The following is a 21,473-nucleotide window of genomic DNA, read 5'->3' as shown; positions in this document are numbered from 1 at the left end:
CAGGATAAGAACAGTAGATTACAATTGTACAGCATTACAACGGCGTATCATCATGGCCTAGGAGTTGTTTTCCACGACACTCGACGTCTGGCGGACCGAGGGCTAAAACTTTATATGAAACAAAAGCATTCCGAAACTGTACTGAATACGTCATTAATCCACACTCCAAATAGCACAGTTGATTGATCGTAAAAGGACAGCGGGAGTCACAGGAACACATAGGCTCAAACACAATAAACTGGAAGGAGAAAAAATGTTAGTTCAAAAATCGACACAACCAGGAGAGGAGGCGGAGTCGGAGCTGGAGCACTTTAATAGCGAGGTATCAAAGACAAACAACACAAAGAGACCGAGCTAATTACCTCGTGAGTGAAATCTGTACTGACTTGTTAATTATCATCTTGGAGAGCAGCACCTGCCTGCGATATCACAGCAGCATCACTACTACAACCGAACTATGTACACTCATTATCTTATTACGACTCAAAAAATGTTTATGGATTCGATTTGATTGTATTGTCTCGTTCGTTATTAGTGTTACGTTTTGTTTGATGTCGGTGGGTATTTGAATACTAGTAATAGTACAAATAGTACTCGAGTGTGAGGGTATACCGCTTTACGTTACTGAATACGACGAACAAAAATGTATTAAAGATCCCATTAGCGGTGGAAAAATGTCGCAAATGCAAAAAGAGATCGATAACTTTTATCTAAAAAAGAGTTCCCAAAGACAGTTTCACAGCAATAGTTTTAAGTGGGCAGTCGAAGCACTGCAATCATAGTTCGCGGCACAGATCAAAGGCACCGGTAATGGCTTTTAAGCGGGACGAGAGGGCGTCGGCGGGGTGAGGAGGCGAGAGGTGAGGGTGCGAGGGGTGAGGGGCTGAGGGGGTGAGAAGCAGAGTGCGGGGTTCAACTAGTAGTTAGGGCGAATTGTTGCGTACACTCTTTTTTGTTTCGGAGCCTGTTGTTACTTGTGGGCCCGCTCATTACACCAGTCGAAGTCATCCATCCATCGGCCCACACTATGTGTGACACAAACTCATACAGAGGATGGGAACCTCTTGGCATGAGTGTTTACATACATCGCCGTTGATAGATCACCTTAAATATGATGTTTCCTATTGTGTTACTTCATATTTAGGTTCGTATAAAATTTGAATTTTATTTCAAAGCGCTAGGGAAATGCGATGTTTAATGTATGAAAATTGGTATTTTAGAGCGACCTCCGCTCGGTGTGTGTAAAGTTTCAAAAGGCTGGTGAACGTTTCCCGCCGAGCGCCAGTCGTTGTTTGCATGTACAAATTAAACTCTCTAAGGCAGTCGCCGCGGACTCTTATTCTGAAAACTCTCAAGAATATAGCAATTCCTCGAGTTGGCATTTTCTTTCGAAGGAAAAGATTATGCAATTTGGTTCTCGACACCCTCACGGCTCGTTTTGATTGTTGGAGTTGAGAGCGTCCAGCTTAACATTTATAACACCCGGATAGAACTAGATTTTGATAATTATAATATTCGTAATTATATACTAAAACTTATAAGAATTCTAGTTTATGAAGTACACGGTATAGTTCACAGTTTATTTTAACCAACACAGTTTTTAATGAAAAAAAGTTCTTGGACGATCGAAGTTTCGGACTCTGCTTTAAAATACGTTTAAGAAGTTAACTTGGAGTATACAATGAAAGGGTAGCCTCAGCGGTGAACGCGTGTCGTTTGACCTTCGATCGTACAACTCATTACGAAATCTATAAAAGAATGATTGTCAATCCAATTAAAACTATTTTGTCGTGAAGAGCCGCTGGTCTGGAGAGGAATTAATTGGATGGCTTTTTGTATTTATTACGGAGCCCAAAACTGAGGAGATCCGGCATTTTATTGTTGAAAAGCTTAATTTGTATGACGTCGTTCAGAACATCATTACTACCTAGCAATGTGACTGAGGAAACATGCTGATTTAACATTATTGTAAATTGTTGACGTTTTTCAAGTTCAAGTTTGTATGATTTTTTTTTTATTTGAGTTTGAATTTGAAGCGCAAGTATTGCTACTTATAAATAATAAAACTAATGCCTCGCCTGAACTATGTCGCATCAGTAACGTTCGTGTAGTAAACATGAATCTGCCGTATAGCGTGTTACCGAGATAATCTCCCAGCTCCAGACGCCAGGGTACGTGTTCTCGCTGGAGGTGACCTCGATCCTTTCAGCTCATTTGTACTATCTCTGTTTGCCGTCGCAATCCGCCAGCCTTCCCCCGTCTTAACACAAACATCTTCAATGTGCATCTGTATTGACACTACACCTACACTACCTACTTATATCGCTCGTATACAGATTCATCTCCGCGTCTCTGGCTGTCTACGGGTTAGGGACACGTGGACAAGGTCTATTAATTACAACTACTACCGCTGGTCTAATAATTAATTTGTTCAAATGCAGTCCGGTCATCTGAAAGCTGACGGAAATATTTTAAAAGTTAAGACGATACTGGACTACATATTATAATTGTCATTAGAGTTTATCGTAAACAATAAATTCAAATGACAATTAATGAATATTGACTTTTCTGTGGTAACGCTTTTGGTTTGAACAAAAAACCATAATTTCTAAAGCTCGCCTCAACCTGATAGTTTGAGACGACGCCGCTTCATAAGAATATATTTATTTATCCTTCACTACCTTTTATGATAAATGAATGAATAATATCAGAAAACACGCAGAGCCATCCGCAGAGGTTGCCGGAGGAATAAACGAGCAATAATAATTTACTTATGTTTTTTTTATTTATTCCATTACTTATATAAAATTATCAAATTTATCTAACATTTTGCTCGTCACATATTCAACCATTTTTATAATCCTATAGTATTGAAATAAATTGATTCAGACCCCAAGAAGTCCTGACAAGATAAATGTAAAATTTAAGATATTAGTTTTGTAAGCCGCCGTAGCTGTTGACGTATTCATGTACTCACTATATTCAATATTCTTTCACAATCATGATTTTTATCAAACATACAAATATCATTACCTTATATTTTCATGTTTCATAACATTCAAAAGACTCACTGGTGGATGGGGAAGGGGGGAGTCAAGAAAGCCAGATTTGTTAATATTGAGAAAACACGATTTCCTTGCGTAAACACCGTTTTCCTCGTGATTTGTCGCTAATTGCTGCCGCGGCTCCCTACCGGTATAACACCCTACGTCTTCCCATACATACACCAGGGGCCCGACAGACCTCGTCGGTCGATGAGGCCCAATAACGTTCAATAAGAATATTGGTCCTTCACAATCACAAGTACTATTTCATTTAAAGAAGAACTAATTTCACCTCTTTTATTATTTTAGTTCTTATAATTATAATTCAATGTTTTTTTTATAATTATACTTTTATACATATATATTTTATTTGTCAATATAATGGCTGTTCAACTTTTCGGTCTGAAGGATGTGTTGAATTAGAAATCATACCTCCATTTTAGCTACCTATATGTGTCATATTACGTGAACCGGTTTATATATTTATTAGTGAAGTTTGGTGTACATTACATTAAGTATAATATTAAGACATAGTAGTTGTTCAGATTTCCGTTCCTGAAGCCTGCTACATTTGTTGCTAATAAAATTAACACGCGACCAAAATAGCAATAAATAACTAAAGAATCGAAAATATATAAATATAAAAACTTGTTCATAATATAACCAATTTTGTAATATTAAAAATGCTAAATGGAAAATCACTTTAACTTGTTTCATTATGATACGAAAATTATAATAACTCAACTTATATTAATGTCTTTATCGCCGTTAGTTTATTTTGTTTCAAGTTTAAAGTCTTAATCTCAATTATTGTATTTAACCGAATTACAATGGTACTTTAACTTTCTTTAATGTCGTTTAATGGAAGTTCCTTTCAAACGATATTAATCCCTCATTATAAAGAACCCTACAGCGCCATCTATGGAGGATTGGAAATATTAATAGTGGCTTAGAGTTTTTTTTTGACTATTGTTTAACCTAAATACGATTAAAAAAGTATTGCTTTTATAATTTATATGAATAAAGAAAAAGAATATTCGATTATGAAATAAAAACAATTTAAATTATAAAATACACAAAAAGTGTGCGTTGGCCGGGAATCGAACCCGGATCAACTGCTTGGAAGGCAACTATGCTGACCATTACACCACCAACGCCACACGTTGAGTTGCTAAAATATCCATTAAAATTACGACAGAACTTAAATTAATCTAATAGTTTAAAGAACCTACATTGTATATTTCAAGAATTATGCAAACACTATAATGAATTTTAATTAGGTATAGTGTTCATATTTGTTAATACATCCGGTACGTCGTTGTTGATGTGGGACTTATAATACAATATTAAATTATTAAATACAATGACAACCTCACATCTTCAACAAACTATTATTTCGATGTAACTGTACATCCTTTAATCATAGTGCACCTAAACTTTTCTTGGTGCACAGGTAATTAGCGGTGCATATTAATATGGATCGCGATTCGCGACGCACACTTCAGACACGGCAACCATCAAAGCTCACCTGCAACTCGATGCTAGAAACCTCAAAACCTGACAGAGCTAATTAAACTTGCAACAGCTCTAGAGCCCATCTTAACCCCGAGCATCCGCGATAGACAATGCGCCGACGTTCGGGCCTCGGGCCTCGGGTGAAAGGGGCCCTCGAGGACGACGCTGTAATCAGGGCTAATAGAAGCTCGCGTGCTTTGATCTGTGACTCAAAGGAAGCCGAACGAGCTCGCAAGCTTTAGAATCGACAGAACCAATATTCACCGCTAGTTTTCGCGAATGTCAATATAAATATTGTCGTCTTTTTGTGTTTTCTTCCGCCTCTTTTGACTTCGCTCTTTACGTTATTTATGTTTCTCCTTCCGATGTTTTTCGCTCTTTGTTCTGTTTCTATTTATAATGCTCATTTTACATTAATTTGTCAAAAATGACATAAAAACTAAATGTCGTTCATATGAGTAATTATGCAATTTGTGACGGCCATTACCATTAAAAGTGACGGTTAAATGGAATGCAGGTATGTTATAAAGTAAATAAATCCGTTCTGTGGAGTAGTAAGACTCGTTGTGAAGGCGCACAGCATCCGTGAAGAGCGCGCGAGTGTAACATTGTTTCTCTGAGCGTTCCTCTCTGCATGACTCTAATTGATTCTTTTGTACCGCGGACAGATCGCATCGACCTACGAGAGACGTGTTTATGTTTGAGGGTCGCTTTGTGACCTCTCAAACGACATGCGCTATGAAGACAGTGAGGGTTATGGGCCATGAAGATCAATTGAAACGACGTTATGTAAATGAACTACTTAACAGTATTTATGTTTGAGTTATTTTGATATTACAACAGTTGAAACCTCATAACGGAAAAAAATACTGCCCTGAAGAATATATAGCGTGACATTCTCAAGTCATTTTATTACAAGTTGTTATTTTTGGATGTCTGTATATGACCGCAGGACGATGACACTAGTCCTGCATAATTCTATGCAGAAATCTAATCATTTTAATGTAAAGTTATACGATACTATAACTAACAGTTAGCTTCACAACGTACAGTAAGTGATGTTAGATAAAATTAGTTTAAATACAATCATTATCTGTCGGCGACACGTGTTAACAAACAGAGACGAAGCACGAAAAGGAAATAATCCCTCCGTGAAATGTCAGGATTATCAAAAATAAACATCAGTTATCAAAAGAAGACATTGATTGATGATAGCACATAGGTAGGTGTATTTGCTCGTCCGAAAATAAATTAATACACTGATAACTGACCGCGACGGTCCACGAGTCTCGGCCACAATCCACGTACACACGAATACTATTCAATATGATTGTATGCGGTCATTTAGAAAGTCTTATACTCTACATCATTATAATATAAAAATCAAAACTTTATATTACGACTCAAATACCCTAAATTACATTGTACTGAGGTATCAACAAACAATTTTGGAATAGTCTAATCCAAAATCCGTCAATTGTTTGTTTGATGTTTGATGTCTCCTCGAGGTGAGAGTATGATGCAGTAGCGATATCCTAAGACGTCTCGGACGGACGGCGCCCTGGTCCTCTGACTTATAGATGACGGAGGTTGGTGGAGGACTTGAATTCAGCGAGGGACAGTAATTGACAGATATGTAAGTTTTTTAAATGTGAACTCACATACAACAGAAGTATTCATTAAAATGATTATACACGTCCTATAAATCATTGTATACCAGTATATTTCAAAGTGTACATTAAAAATAAAGAGCACTTCTAAAATCTAAGTTGCGTTAATTCCACTCTCAGCTCAGTCGTAAACATAAAGATCTACAAATCACCTAATATTTGCTAAATAGAAATCATCAAATAAATCGCTATGGGACATAAATCACTCTATATTTATTTTATATAACACTTACCGCTGGAGGATGGTGGTGGTGCACGTTCTGTGCACTTTACATCTTATTCATGATAGCACAGAGTTCTATTTCCCGTTTAATGTGAAGTGTCTTGAGCAGTAATGTCTTAAATTCTGTTTGAGCAGATGTACTCGTAGCTCGTTCACGACGGTGTCCATGATCGACCTGACCACGGACAGACAGATATCCATAGTACTCGTTTCTTTTATATTAATAAAGTGGATTCGTATCTCACAAAGACAGTATTGTTCAATAATATTAAATTAATAATCAGTAATATATTTTTCAGAATTCCCCCGTTACAATGTTACAAGCATTTTCTTAACGTAGTTTATAAGAATATAGGTCCAGCAACGGTCACAGTATATTATTAGTGTGAGTACTCAAGCTCCCGTCCACCATGTACCGTGAAGAGTGCAGTTCCCAGCTCAGATTCACTGACAGCTATATGGCGCCTGTTCTGGTTTTCGTGAACGTCACAATACGTTATTGGCTTCCATTAAATAAGCTCGGATGGTTCGGACAATAATTCCTCGTGTTTGTTGTCGTTTCTTCGCTCTGTGATGACGCTCTAACGGCCGTCTTTGGATTGTGTTCTTTAACTTTAATGTCTTGAAACATTATAGATTATAATTAGACGTTTAAAACATAAACACGACGTCGCTGCTACCTTGTTAAAGAATAAACATATATTTTAAAAAGTAGAACATTCTATCAACGAGTGTCCGATTTGTTGTCTCCTGATGATCGTTCTGTGAGGAGACCGGTCCCTGGTCCCAGCTGGCTGAGCTTCCCTTCACTTCTTGGAGAAGGTGCTTCGGGGCTGGACAATAGGTAGTAGTGAGAACAATGACGTGCCTCTTATAAACGATGTTTAAAGCTTTCTTAATCTTTGCAAATCGTAGTTGTGTTATAAACAGGATGCTATGTTATTGTGCGAGTTGTAAATTTGTGTGCAAGTGGAACATAAGACGCATAATAATGACCGACTTCCGAAACTTAGTCCGTTAATAGAAAGATATTTTATTGACGGAAAATAAAAACTATAGTTAATGATGTCGTTGATTAGGTTTCAATATCCAGAGAGGATATCGACACCGCTGGACGGTTGAGGTGTGACGATTATTATATATAAGTCTGAGTCTTAGAGCGATTTATTTTATTTTTCTGATGACAATTTTGATGTTTTTTTTTTTCATCTTTTTTTAATAATTTCATCACTCCAGAAAATGTTAAACAATTTAGTTGTTTAACATTTTAAGTCTCTTAAAAAAATATATTACAATTTATCCTTGTTTTATTTCTTACATCGTACAATCTGCGATTTCGTCATTCAGATATACTGACACAGGTTTTGTAAGAAAACACCCGTCGCTGAATACGTAACATAGTGCTTATAAATCATTGTATTGTAAAACTTTATATAAAATAAGTATATCGCTATACATATTTTATATAAGAACCAAATGATGAAATAGACACATTAGTTCAAAAGAAATAATTTGCAGTTGAGTGCATTTTTCTTATAAATTAGGCAAAAAGTTAGGTAAAAAGACCGCCCCCGGGTGGGCTCGAACCACCAACCTTTCGGTTAACAGCCGAACGCGCTAGCCGATTGCGCCACGGAGGCACTTGCGAGTGGAGTGGAAAAAGTTGATAAGTATAATTTAAGTAAATATGACAGTTAAAAGCACATACCTGAGCAAAACAAAAACCTGTTTTATACCTTCACAGACCACAGTCATGTACGAACTTAAAACACAGAACAAAATAGTAGACACAGAAACTTAAACCGTATAGTTTAAAAAGGAAAAGGAGTGACACACAAGCTTGTTGGAAAGGACCATGTGATTCAAACTGAGATTTAAGCAAACCAGGTTAAAATTTGAGGTTATGTTGACAAGATAGTTTGTTTTGATTCGTCGAAGTATTCGATTCAGTACTATTAAGTGTTTCAGTGTTTGTTTAGCTATAAAATATAAACTTTTTTCCTGTATGAATGTGTGAATAACAGTTTATTACTATTATTGTTGTAGATAGTGAAGTTGTCTTGTGTGAAGTGAAACTAAAAAATTAACTAATTTGTTATAAAGGGACAGTGATTATAAATATTAAAGCAATAGGTATGGCCAATAGAGTGACTGGCACTTGTTGCACAGCGTCGGTGGAACGCGCAGGCCTGCCGGGCCTTCTTAGAGATCTACAAAGATTATCAGAAGATCAAGATTCGGCAGATATCGTGTTTATTTTAGGCCCCAATGAAGAAAAAGTTTATGCCCACAAAATAATTTTAATTGCAAGGTAAAAAGTTTCCCGTACCGGGAATCGAACCCGAGCCTCCTGGGTGAAAGCCAGGTATCCTAGCCACTAGACCATACGGGAGATATTTTGATTGACCAATTTAAACTTCAAACCAAATTAAATCTCAGAAGATATTTGATATATTCTAATTATTATTATATTACCAAACTGTAAATAGCCTTTTAGAATGAAAGACCCAAAATATAACAAACTTTGGACATATATTTTAAAATACTAACTATGTAATTTAACCATTTCATTTTTTTTTTGTAACGAAAAGTTTATTGTTGATCGCTATACTATTATTACCGTATAACATAACCGACCTTTGTATTGCCATCTAGTATTTAATATTAGAATCACAAAATTTCACAGCGCCACAAAGATGGCGCTTTTATCAAAACATATTAAAACCACAAAATTAGGGATATAATAACGAAGAAAAAGACTTTGTAATGCATTTAGTTTTAAGATTTGCCCGCGATATTTAAATAACTTTTTCCTCTATCGCATGTTGCATTACATCCAGAATCGGGATAGGTGTAAAAGGCGCTCATCATAACAGCTGACCGTGTAGCATTTACATTATAGCTCTTGATACTCAGCTGTATTTGCTCAGTGTACTCGTAAGTATTGTGCTTAGTTTTATCACGCGTCTCAAATGTAAAATTAATTAATAATAATTATGTAGTCCACGCCCATTCTAATAAATAGATTGATAATAATATAGTTGAATACCTTGCTTCTTGTTGATATCAATTAGTAAAATATGAAATATATACTTCGACAAAATAATAGCAATGCTAATGCATTTGCTTATTATTGGTTAAAGTAAAACGCGATAACTATGCTCTAGATCCAATGCTGTCTGTTAAATACCTAAGCTTTTTAGTTACACTTATAATTTTTTATCAATTACAAGTCTGCAGTTTCCCAAGGCCTCCTTTGACACAACTTCATATAATGGGTCATGATATTGAAATATTATATAAATTTATTTTAATTTCTTATTTAAATAAATGTCTTAACGAGTAGACTGGCGTCAGATGTTACTCGACACTTGGACAGATTTCAGATGGAAAAGTAAAAATTTTAAAATATAAATGAAAATCTTTAGGATGCTACATATACATATTTTCTTTGCGTTACAATATATGTAATAAATAAAAGTGACTCTTTTAATACTAGAAAAAATATATTCCAAAATGCGACACAAAGTATCTGTGCCTAGTTTTTTCCATTTAGTTTTCGAACAAATCCATATGCCATCTCCTAACTTTGGACAAAACTATTCACAGTAAGAAATAAGAAAAGAATACTGAGATACTTTACCGTCCAAGATGGTCTCGTAAACCGTTCAGGAAGGCGGCCTGTCATTTGCATCAGAATGGCGGCCGGAAACATATGGTACCATGTTGTCCGGAAAATCGACAATAACAACTAATATTATGCAGAAACTTATCCGCCGCCCGTCGCCCGTGTATCTGATAACACAGTAGTGTTCAGTACAAAAACTAACTTTCCATTTCTTTGGAGTTTGGACGCTCGTCGTTTGATATATGAGGCGAGTTTTAGGTCTCTGCATATATCAATGTCACTTGTTCTATTTATTTGTGAGTTTGTAGATCACAAATCTTCTTATTATTACCGCTAGTATAAAGTATGTTATGTAAAAACATACTAAATGTCAAGCTTCACTATTTGTGGATGATTCGTAAGAATATTACAGATATTGTAAGGAATACGTTTAATATTAAATCGCTCCTCTTCGACCGCAGATGAGTCCGTTAAGCGCTACAGATAATTAATTTATAAAGTTCCTTGCCTCTCTGAATCTTTACCATAAGTGTTTTATGACTGTGGCGTATTTGTCCCCCTCGTGCTACTTTTTTTCACAATTCGTATTCGATATGATAAAATGACAATCAATAGTAATATTAATTTTAACGAAGCAAATTAATTTAATATAACATCTTATGCGTATAAGAGGAAAATCTTTACAAATGAACTGTTCGTCAATTACTAAACCGTAAATCAAGTTGTATTATTCACTGTCTGCGGCTTTCAGACACTGGCAACAGCGACTTCACTTAACTTTCATTGAACTTAGCATCAATTCGCAGTCGATTCAAAGAGATCCGACGATGACTCGTGATTATGAACTAATTAACAACTCCATAACACTACCCTGTAATCCGCGGGCTTCTATAGGGGATGAATTAAGACTTAATTACAGGAGCGGGAGGTAGGGAGGGAACTGCTGGAGGGGGGAAACGTGGAGGGGAATTGATTGATAGTATCGTGTTCGACGTAGGACCGCTAAGCGAGTTTTAACCGCATCTACGAACCATAATAAATTATGTTACATAACTTAGCAAAGTTTAATTTTCATTACAAACAATAAACATAATGTTTATTGTAATTGTTGTATCTACTATCTAGCAAACAAAGAACATAATTAAGCCCAGAACATGTTGCACGAGAAATGAAACTGTTACTTTAGTTTTATAGGAACATGTTTCGAATGCCGTGTCACAGAAACAAGAATTGCTAATAAATAAGCATTGGTTAACTGCAGAGCTAATAAAAATAAAGTCTTCATCTACTCCTCGGTAGATGGCGGAGAATAAAAAATATCACAGGAATTCTTTTTGATTGAATAGTAAAAAGTTTTCTTTTTAAATTTAACGAAGGTTTATTAAATGCAAAATATGCTCGTTAAATAAAATTGTTGATAATAAATACACAGTAACATAAAGCCGTAACTCGTAAACCGTCACGACATTTGAAAGTTGCGCACGTTGCAAAAAAGGATCCACGCAAAACACGTTTCATTTGCATAAGTATTTGTTGATAAGACGAAGTGAGCGATTTGCAAATGAGCGATTTGAAACGACGACCAGCTGTTTTCACAGAAATTGTTTAATAATGGCAAAGTTTACTTAAATATACCAATTATTTAATGCGAGAATGCCTTCATCAGAATAATATTTTTCTATGAACGTATTTTAAACGTTTTCGTTTAGAACTTATTTTTATTTCATGGAAATTACGTGCGTTGCTTTTTTGCTGTATTTTTTACTTTCTGACACATTAAAGATAAAAAAAAACGTCCACATTACAGATGTCAAACGTTAACTGATGTAATGAACTGTCAGCTCGTAGTAGTGTTGTTTTGATTTAATTAGGCTGTTATCAAACAGATGTCTTTACAGAGAAGGGTAAATAATATTCGCTTGAATTTTTGTTTTAAAATTTTAATCTAATACGTAAAACTAAGATTACATCTTTTGTGTGGAAGTATGTGTTTCCTAAGACTAAAACAGGTAATTATCGAAAAACAGATAGATCGAAACGATTTTTTAATTACGGGGCCGATAAATAATATTGTTCCCAAAGTTAATTTACACACAGGGACTTAAGAGTTCTTGTTTATTATTGTATTCAAAGGATCATTTATTATATATTTTCCGTTCTTGGTCGTTTGTAGTCGAATCTCTAGCAGATTGTTAGAGCTGTACACTAGCCGGTGTCGGACAGTCCGCTCATTAGGTAGGTACATGGGTACGTCAACGCCAGCGTCACGGTAACAACTTACAGCGTTCAATACACTTTCCATATAACCTCTTACGATATACGGTTCTAAGAGTATATAGTTCTAATATGAATATATTATGAATCGGTGAGCGTTAAATTATTAGGTATCGATTAGTTTCTTGAACAAATTTATATATATTTAGCGCGTACTGTTTACTGTATAGACTAACAAACACATAGTATATACCCCAGATATTCGTATGTCGTTTGTCGTACTCGACCACATACCGATGACAGCCGCCTGATAGTGACAGTTGACACTGACGGCTCGTTACTGAACAGAGTTTAAAGTATACATAGTGTATAAAACTCAATTTAAACAATATTTGTTTATATTTGATTTTTGTTAGTAAAATAAGGTTTAATGAGAGAGAATAATAAGTAATTTGGTTGAACGAGATCTAAGACTTTCGCGAGTATTCGTTGAAATAAAACTAATATTGTCGGATTAACTACGCTTTTATAATTATTTTAAGTACATACACCCAATGTTTCGCTTACTTTGCAGCAACCCTGATCACGTAGTGAATCTGGAAATATTAGTTTTATATCAAACATTTAGCTTATCAGAAAACGCAGAGAAGTTTGTCGTTACGGAAATAGTATCGAAGCTTAAGGAAGCTGTTAAAGACTGTACGGCGAGTGTTCATTAGACACTGGACTGTAATTTGAACCGACTGAATGGAGGAAATTAGAGTGTTACAGTTGAGAGTAGATTACAAGCTTCATGTTGGAGTTACAGAGAGACTAGAGCCAGCTCGATACAAGTAATTGGTCTATTGAAGTTGATCAAATATATTTATCTGTCTTATTAAACCTCCTTCATATTTTCTTATTTACTTTCTAAGTTAAAATTAAACTAAATTTCAATGAATGATTTTTATCGAAGCCCATGGAAATAACTGATGCATCTCTTCCGCCGTATGACGTTATAACCAACAAAAGATTGTCTCATTTTCAGGATAAAAAATATTTATTGATTAATTTTTTTTTTATATTTGCATATGTGATATGATTTATTTTTTAACAAAGTTGAATGCATAATTTACTGAGGCGTCAGGTTGTACCGCAGACGGGTTCCATTAATCGTAACTCTGTAGATCGTGGTGGGACATTTCCGAACGCGTCATCAATCATGGCCGCCGCTCGATACAAATTATGTAACATCCTTGAGCGATTACCTCTTTACAGGATTACCACCGCCATATTTGGATTGACAATTTAGATAATCGGAAAACAACATGCGGCTTTTTATGAAATTGCGACGGCTCGTGGTAGTTTAATCTCTGTTACGATGACACTGTAATCGACTGAACATCCTCCTCCGGTCTCCGCATATCACACGACGAGCCAAAATCGTTTCAGAATTTAGTGGAATATGTGGAATTAATTTTGAATCAATCTCGTTGCCGATAATTGGATATTTGATCCGGAGTATGGCAGCACTATTAAAACTTGTCCCTGCAGCGATCTGACTTCTCCTGAATCTGTTTATCGTACACTACTTTGTCACTCCTGACAGGGTGTCACTATTTTGATACACATATTGCTGACAGGGGTTGTATATATTAGTCGGTGTAGACGATTGTCATCTAGATATATTAATTACATCAAACCTTGTTCTGAATCTACCGGGATGCTAGATGATCTATAATAAAAAAAATGAAAAGATTTGCCTATAAAATTAGAACATATTTAAGTTTCTTTTAAACCGAAGAGAAATTACATTATAGCCTGTTAACATTGCTATCGATACATAACAAATCGTTTATAATTTTTATGCTTATTTTGATTATTAATTAAATTACATTCAGTCTTTAAGTTTATTAATAAAGCAATGGAATCCCCTGGTACATCTTTTTTTAATACTTTGAAGAGACCGTCTCCGTCTGCGGCAACCTGTGTCAGCTACCATTAGTTTGTCTGTCTCCTGTGAGATATTGCACAGGTGACTAATTAAAGGCATAATAAGGTAAAGATTATAGAGTACACTTTAGTTTAAAATATAAAATTATAATTTAAATACTAATACATAGCTGTTTACCTAATTTAAGATATTGATTAAGAAAAAAAAATTGCTGTTCATGAAAACAACACTTACTTATGGATAAAATTAAAATATATTCTAATTATACTTAATCTAGATAAATTAAAAAAAATATTTTTAAATAATGTCAACTATTCAGATCATTACTCCTCGGTCCTCTGTTCATTTTAATACAATAACACCATATAGAGAATTTCATCTTTGGATCTTGACAATTATATTTTTAAAACAAGATCTTAACCGTTTAAATAACACGCAGATTTACTCATGGAAAATTTAGGACGTATTTCAGTTCCATCCACCACTCTGCGTTTGTATCTGAGAGACATGGTATGTTCCTAATTTGTCACGGAAATAAGTGATTATAGGTAAACCATAAAACGATTAAAGTACAAACAGAGCTTCCGAACGTTCCCCAGCTCGCCTCGGCTTCATGATATTAATTACAAGCAGAGATAAAACCTCAAGTGATTGATTGTCTCGGAGCCGCGGCGGGCGCCATTAATAATGTGGACCATCGCTATCATTACTCTTATACATCCCGTGTAACTTTGATCAAAAACATTAAAGCTTTTATAGGAAAGCAAATTTCCATCCCGAGGAACATAAATAATTATGAAAAGCCTCGTAACTTTGAGTTACTATTGACAACTATATCGGCTACGTCGACATTTCTGACACAAATGGTCTTTATTCAAACCCTATCATCGAATGGGTATTAGATCATATTTGTGTGTAGACACCAAGTGATGATAGATCAGCACTGATTGCATAACTTTGTTTTCGTCGTGTTTCGAAGGTCATGTCATGTTTTCCTGTTCGGACAATATCAGTGAGATTGTCAACGCAACTTTTATTCATGGCCTGCGTATCTCGATCCACTCTAGGAGCTTCTAATCTGAGGACATATGTACCAAAGATTCACATGTCTACCACTGGCTGGGTAGTTGTGGAACAATTCCAGGGAATGTCCTAAAGCTGCAAGCTCGCCGAAACCGGTCAAGCCTCCAACATAAGCGTGAATCATCTTAACTTTCTTAATTTCCGCACTAACTCTATGAATATATACTAAGCGTTGAGGCAATAAAATAAATACATTTAGTAATTATGTAGTAAATTAATAAAATATATATAGTATTATTTCATAGCAGAGAGTTATCAAAGATGTTTAAAATGTTAATTCGTATGTATTATGAATGTTTAGCGACTGCCCACTATCACAAAGGAACGTTTTATTTGTTTAAAAGGACCTTCAATAATACATACATGTAACACAGTTTGTTACAGGTTCAATAACTTGTTCGTCGTGAAGTCTAGACGCGTTGTACTCAGCTCTACAACTCATTTATTGAATTTAACAATCTTTTATTTATTTCGACACAAGATCTTATTAAACTATAATGAAATGTTGGATGTTATTTCTTTAATTATTTATATTTTTAATTATATTCGGATCAGAAAAGATGAAAAACATCTCTTTCATCGTATAAATCTATTAATGGGTAGAATTTGGCTTTAATAACCAAATTTATGTAAAGAAAATTCGAATCCAACTGAAAAATTGTATGAAAAGTTAGATTTATTACCAGAAAAAAGGATCAAACAAAGTGACGCTAAGTTAGGTCAAGCATTCCAGTCAGGGTATTTTGAGGTCAAAGATGCAGCTCACTGTAGTCACCCTCATTAGGACAGAATTTATGGAATTCTCGTGAAAGTAGAGAACGATTTTAATATTAATAGTTACGGCATTACAAAAGAACTAACCACAGAAAAGACCTCACAAACCAAATCATAGAAATGAATCTGAGTGCTAAATGTTCTACTCATTTTAAATTCTCAAGTAAAACGTATTAAGAAGTCATCGTGAAAGCTTTGTGCGTATAGAGCGCTAGGTATGAGCTCTCGGTGCTGAGCGAAATATTTATTAGAATCACTTTAGCTAACTACACACTCAAAAAGGAAATCAATGAAAAACCACTGGAATCAATTAACAGAAATATAAATAATATTAAGGCAACTCGTAGCTATTCCGACTTTGTTACCTGTTCCGATTTGCAAGTGGTCTGTGAAAGCTGCTTAGGGTCTGGTCTTTTGGACATAATAGCAATTGGGACAACATAGCTTATTTATAAATTGCTATTAAACAACTAACCGATACAGGCGTCGTCGTACGCACTGTTTGAAATTGAAGCAAAGTTTTCATGTGTGCAAGAAAACAACAATAGCATTGTATAAATTAATGTGTAGAAATAATTTATTATAAGTAAGTAAAAAGCGTCTATGAAATATAATTATTAAAAATCGGGTGACTCATGCTTAAAGAAGTTAGAACCCCTTTGACAACATTAATATGCTAATAGGATATATTATATCCACTAGGTGCAAAAGCTTCCAGAACACAAAGCGTGGCGAGGTGTGTCGTATTCCCGGATGTACGGTAACGCCATCTATCGGCCAGCCGACTCCTATCCGCCTGCAACATGTACAGCCGGAGACATTCAGGCTCTTCACCCAGTATGTTTATACTGGAAAGGTATAAACTAACATTATTCTTGAAGTTTTCCAATTTAATCATATAACAAATTTGAAGGAAGAAAATATGAATTAATTAAATATGTCATACGACATCTAGTGTTCAGTAGATGAACTATTCTTATTATTTTTCACAACAAGTGAGATCTAATATATTAGTTATTACCACAATATTACGATGCCACTGATGATATTGTAACTATTTAAATATAAAATATTTTATATTTAAAAATTATAATTTATAAGGTTTATTTCGTTCTTCTATAGTTATTATTACAAGATTCTGGAGTATTTGAGATGATGACGCTAGCTGCGGACTTGGGAGTAGAAGATCTTCGGGCGGCATGTGAGGATCACGTTACTTCCACTTTGAGTGTCGAGAGTGCTTGTACTCTTCTAGCAGCTGCTATGGAAATTCAAGATAGACCAGGTACATATCAAATATAAGAAATCGATCTAGTGTTTTGTAACTTTCGTCAGTTGCGATGGTGGTGTAATGGTCAGCATAGTTGCCTTCCAAGCAGTTGATCCGGGTTCGATTCCCGGCCATCGCACTTTTTTTTTTGACAAACATTATTTAAAAGTGTTTTTTTCCATTTTGCAAGATTCAAAAACACTTCTTCAGTTATCGGATGATATCTATTTATTTTACGCATTGTATTTTGTATTATGAATTTTACTGTCTATCGATTTTTACAATTGTGTTTTGGAAAACAAAATATTGAATTGTTTATGTATTTTAATACTTTTCTTATTAATCGTATTGATGTATAATGCAAAAAACTGAAAACTATATTTTTTTCAAAAACTTAATTGTGATAATAAATATCGTTTTTATATTTCCCTTTTTTTTTAAATATTTATACTATTATTTATTATTATCATTTTGTTTTTATTTCATTTTGAGACGAAATAATCTATCTCGTCAGCCATATTTAGTTTTGTGTTATTGTATCTGTGGTATGTCAATTGACAATATCATTGTCTGACAAAGCTTAAAAACGACGCCGGTTTCGCGGCCTTTTGTTTTCAATAAAATATAACTCTAATAATAAAAAAACCTTAGCAAAATGGCATACAAAGGCCCACCTAAGGTACAGAAGGTTATGGTACAACCCATTAACCTTATCTTCAGATATTTACAAAACAGAAGCCGTGTACAAATATGGCTTTACGAGAATGTGAATTTGAGAATCGAGGGTCACATTGTTGGTTTCGATGAATACATGAATATTGTTTTGGACGAAGCTGAAGAAGTTCACATGAAAACCAAAAATCGCAAGCAAATTGGAAGAATTATGATGAAAGGAGATAACATAACGCTTATACAAAATGTAAACCCGAACGCTACAGTGTGAATAGGTTATAAAAAGTGAACAGACATTCCTCAACGATTCTCTGTTTGTGAATTATAAGTGTTTTGTAATTACATTAAACAAGTGTCATTAAATTTAAGATCTTATTATTGGCTTTCATTTTAAACCTCAGATATTCTTCTATTACTGTGTAAGTAGTTAGCCTTACATGAATAAAGGTAAAGCTGTTTTTCTTAAAAATTACTAGCTTAATTTCTGTTGTAATCATTAAACTAAAGTTACATCGAATGTCTTTATAATAGATAAGTAAGTGATATAATGTTAAACAGGCAATACCATTTGTTTAAACTGTTGAAATCTCTAAATATTTCATGAGAAATATTTAAAATTTGTAATTTTATAATAGAACAATAGTGTCTGTCCTTAATGTAAGTTATTATATTTTTCATGAATCATGTACACATTAAGTTTAGTGAAATACATGGAACACTTGAGTTTGAGATCTTTGATTCAAAGAAATGTATGAAGCGAGCCCACAAGTCAGGAATTCATTCCAGTGTAACGGCCAGTAGTGTGTCTGAAATTTTTCCTATTTAATAAACTGACAAAACTACATTTCCAGGTGGTAAGAGCGCATCTTCTTTCTTAGAGCGCTGCATATCATTCATTGGAGACAATGCTGCGGATTGTGTCAAGACTAATGCGTTCCTCAACCTCCCAAAAGAAGCACTCATCAAACTCATATCTTCAGACTTTGTTAGTGAACTAAACATGTTTCCCATCCCTATATATCAGTAATAGATCATTATATTAGAAAAGATTCGTAATGAGTTATATTAAAATTTTAAAGCAAATGATATCATGTGAGTCAAATATAAGAAAGAACATCAATTTGAAAATGAAATTCTCTCGACAAGATGACTCACTCAGTCAGTCTTACAAAGAGATAGTCAAATTTGGCCTTAATGATAAGATGTTATAACTATGAATGTGTGTCTGTATTCAGCTGTGTCTGGAGGAGGAGGAGGTGTGGCGTTGTGCTCTGGCGTGGTCCAAGCAGCGGGCCGGCGTGACGCAGCCCGCCGTGCATTGGACGGGCGAGGAGCGAGCCCGGGTCTGCCAGCACCTGGCCCCGCTCATGCAGCACGTGCGACTGCTACTCATCGGTCACTCATATTACATGAGATTTGTCGATTTACCTAAGTAGTATCACAAGTAGTTTAACGGTACGTGTGTAGACAGTACGGTGTTCGCGGAGGAGGTGGAACCCACGGGAGCCGTGCCCATGGAACTGTCCTTGGAGCGCTACCGCCGCGCCGCACTGCACGCCGCACCGCGACACGAGCCCGACAAGAGGACGCAGCCTCGGTATATACGCATCTTTTTTGACTTCCTCTCCCACTCATTGGCCAGTCAAGGGTAGCAGTACTTTTTAGCCAGTATGTTTAAACCACTCTCAACGAATGGCTGTCGCCACTCAGCAGATGTGTCCCATGAGGAAGCTGGCTCACTGCTTAGATGGCTTAATCATTCTATAATCTATGTCTCTCTTGAGTACATGAGAACAAAGCACCATACCGTGTTCGAGCACTCTCCGCTATAAGCCTTCTTTTTATTATTTCAGTGTATGTATAATTGTGCAGGTCGGCCGTGAACATGTTCGTGGGGTCGGTGATCCTGCAGCAGGACCGCGGGGGCCTGCAGTCCCTGGTGAACAGCTGGTGTGGGGCGCCGGGGGGCCGGCGGGCCTGGCGGCTCGTGTTTCGCGCCTCCAGCCACGGCTACTCTGCCGCCGCCTTCCACACGCACTGTGACGGAGTGGCGCCCGTGTTACTCTTAGTACAGGTGGAGAAACTATCCTTATACAATGAATGTTGGTTGCTGTACTAACCTTGATCGTTTTCTTCTATGAGACTGTGTGTTGTGTTCTGTGTCAGCTGTCCCGGGGCGAGGTCATAGGCGGCTACAGTACGGCGGGCTGGTCCCCGGGCGGGGCGGGCGGCTACGTGTCTTCGGAGCGCGGCCTGCTGTTCTCCCTGAGCGAGCCGCCGGTCCGCTACCCGCTCCTCAAGAAACCCTTCGCCCTCTGCTACCATCCAGAGTGAGTCCGTTTTGCTCTAAACTCAACATAGTAAACGAGTTACAAGTGTAAAATAAACAGAACCAGCGACTCCTGTTCCTTCGCGTGTATCTCCGGATACAGACAGCGTTCTTGTCGAGCGGTCGACTCGTTCAACATATGACCTTCATTCCTGCCGTGTTTCAGCTGTGGGCCCATATTCGGCGCGGGTGCGGACCTGCTGATCTCCAACAACTGTAACATGAACAGTGACAGCTACAGTAACCTCCACTCGTACGGGGACGGCTCGCTGGGGTCACTGGGATCCCTGGGGTCTCCGGGGCCCCAGCCCGCGCCCTCCTCGCTCGCCTCTGAGTACAACTTCACCGTCCGCGACTACGAGATCTTCACGCTCGACCACTAACCCTCGATGAACCTCACTGCGTATCATTTCTGTTATTAAATGACACTGAATTCGTAAAACTAAGGATATTTTTTCTTGTCTCTTTCCTTTTACTCATCATGTAGGAGTGAGTGGCTACTGGTTGATGTAATGTCACGCGTCTTATTTTAATAGGAGAGTAATGTTACTAAGTTTGCTTTAGTTTGTAAACTCCCACTTGATTTCTAAGCGATCTCACATCAAGCATGCCTATATCATATAATAATTATTAAGATGTAACATGGTTTCTAAGATATTAAAAATATATACTTTGAAGAGTTCTATCTTATTTTCAAAGCGGCTGTGAGGACACAATATAAGAATTATTAAATGGTTTTACTTCACACGGAATTCTTAAATTTATATTTTATGGAAAACACTGCCCTCTCTGAGTGCGAAATTGAAGTATAAATGAACTTTAAGTACATATTCACTCACTTACAGTACAACAGATGGCGCTCTCTTGGAGAAGTAAGTTTTGAAAACTCAATATCATTCAGTAAATAATGGTTCGAAATATTAATATGTTGCTTATATATTTTACCAAACAAAATAATAACTATTATAAATTTAGAGTAAAATAAGTATAAATACAAACTGTTGATTTCCTGAATATTTATCGATTCCATATCATAGATGTCGCTAGTTAAATATAATTAGTTCTTCACCAAGATGTTCAAAACAAATTATGATGATCAAGGGTCTTTAGTCTTTAAC

At 36.0% G+C, this 21,473-nt stretch overlaps 2 protein-coding genes and 4 non-coding genes across 6 annotated transcripts; 3 read left to right on the top strand and 3 right to left on the bottom strand.

Moving 5' to 3' along the window:
- Positions 1 to 4,129: 4,129 nt before the first annotated feature.
- Positions 4,130 to 4,201, bottom strand: Trnag-ucc (transfer RNA glycine (anticodon UCC)). Its single transcript has one exon. It is a non-coding gene; the product is annotated as a tRNA-Gly (tRNA).
- Positions 4,202 to 8,018: 3,817 nt separating this feature from the next.
- On the bottom strand, positions 8,019 to 8,092 carry Trnan-guu (transfer RNA asparagine (anticodon GUU)). Its single transcript has one exon. It is a non-coding gene; the product is annotated as a tRNA-Asn (tRNA).
- Positions 8,093 to 8,201: 109 nt separating this feature from the next.
- Positions 8,202 to 20,801, top strand: LOC116772630 (uncharacterized). Its single transcript, XM_032664866.2, has 9 exons — positions 8,202 to 8,763; positions 16,787 to 16,940; positions 17,207 to 17,369; positions 18,878 to 19,011; positions 19,262 to 19,421; positions 19,494 to 19,623; positions 19,899 to 20,100; positions 20,193 to 20,356; positions 20,522 to 20,801. The coding sequence occupies exons 1-9, from the start codon at positions 8,588 to 8,590 to the stop codon at positions 20,736 to 20,738; spliced, it is 1,500 nt and encodes a 499-aa protein (XP_032520757.1). The 5' UTR covers positions 8,202 to 8,587; the 3' UTR covers positions 20,739 to 20,801.
- On the bottom strand, positions 8,773 to 8,844 carry Trnae-uuc (transfer RNA glutamic acid (anticodon UUC)). The gene has a single exon. It is a non-coding gene; the product is annotated as a tRNA-Glu (tRNA).
- Trnag-ucc (transfer RNA glycine (anticodon UCC)) lies at positions 17,422 to 17,493 on the top strand. The gene has a single exon. It is a non-coding gene; the product is annotated as a tRNA-Gly (tRNA).
- Positions 17,909 to 18,394, top strand: LOC116772632 (probable small nuclear ribonucleoprotein E). Its single transcript, XM_032664868.2, has one exon. The coding sequence runs from the start codon at positions 18,010 to 18,012 to the stop codon at positions 18,295 to 18,297; it is 288 nt and encodes a 95-aa protein (XP_032520759.1). The 5' UTR covers positions 17,909 to 18,009; the 3' UTR covers positions 18,298 to 18,394.
- Positions 20,802 to 21,473: the final 672 nt, after the last annotated feature.

This window comes from Danaus plexippus, chromosome 12 (assembly GCF_018135715.1).
Source record: "Danaus plexippus chromosome 12, MEX_DaPlex, whole genome shotgun sequence".
Taxonomy (NCBI): domain Eukaryota; kingdom Metazoa; phylum Arthropoda; class Insecta; order Lepidoptera; family Nymphalidae; genus Danaus; species Danaus plexippus.
This window is presented reverse-complemented; position numbering and strand designations above follow the sequence as displayed.

Excerpts from the sequence above, each read along its gene's own strand:
- LOC116772630 (XM_032664866.2), top strand. The coding sequence starts at position 8,588 with ATGGCCAATAGAGTGACTGGCACTTGTTGCACAGCGTCGGTGGAACGC. Across the intron at positions 19,422-19,493 it reads CGTGCGACTGCTACTCATCG|ACAGTACGGTGTTCGCGGAG; the intron begins GTCACTCATATT and ends GTACGTGTGTAG. Across the intron at positions 19,624-19,898 it reads GACAAGAGGACGCAGCCTCG|GTCGGCCGTGAACATGTTCG; the intron begins GTATATACGCAT and ends ATAATTGTGCAG.
- LOC116772632 (XM_032664868.2), top strand. The coding sequence starts at position 18,010 with ATGGCATACAAAGGCCCACCTAAGGTACAGAAGGTTATGGTACAACCC.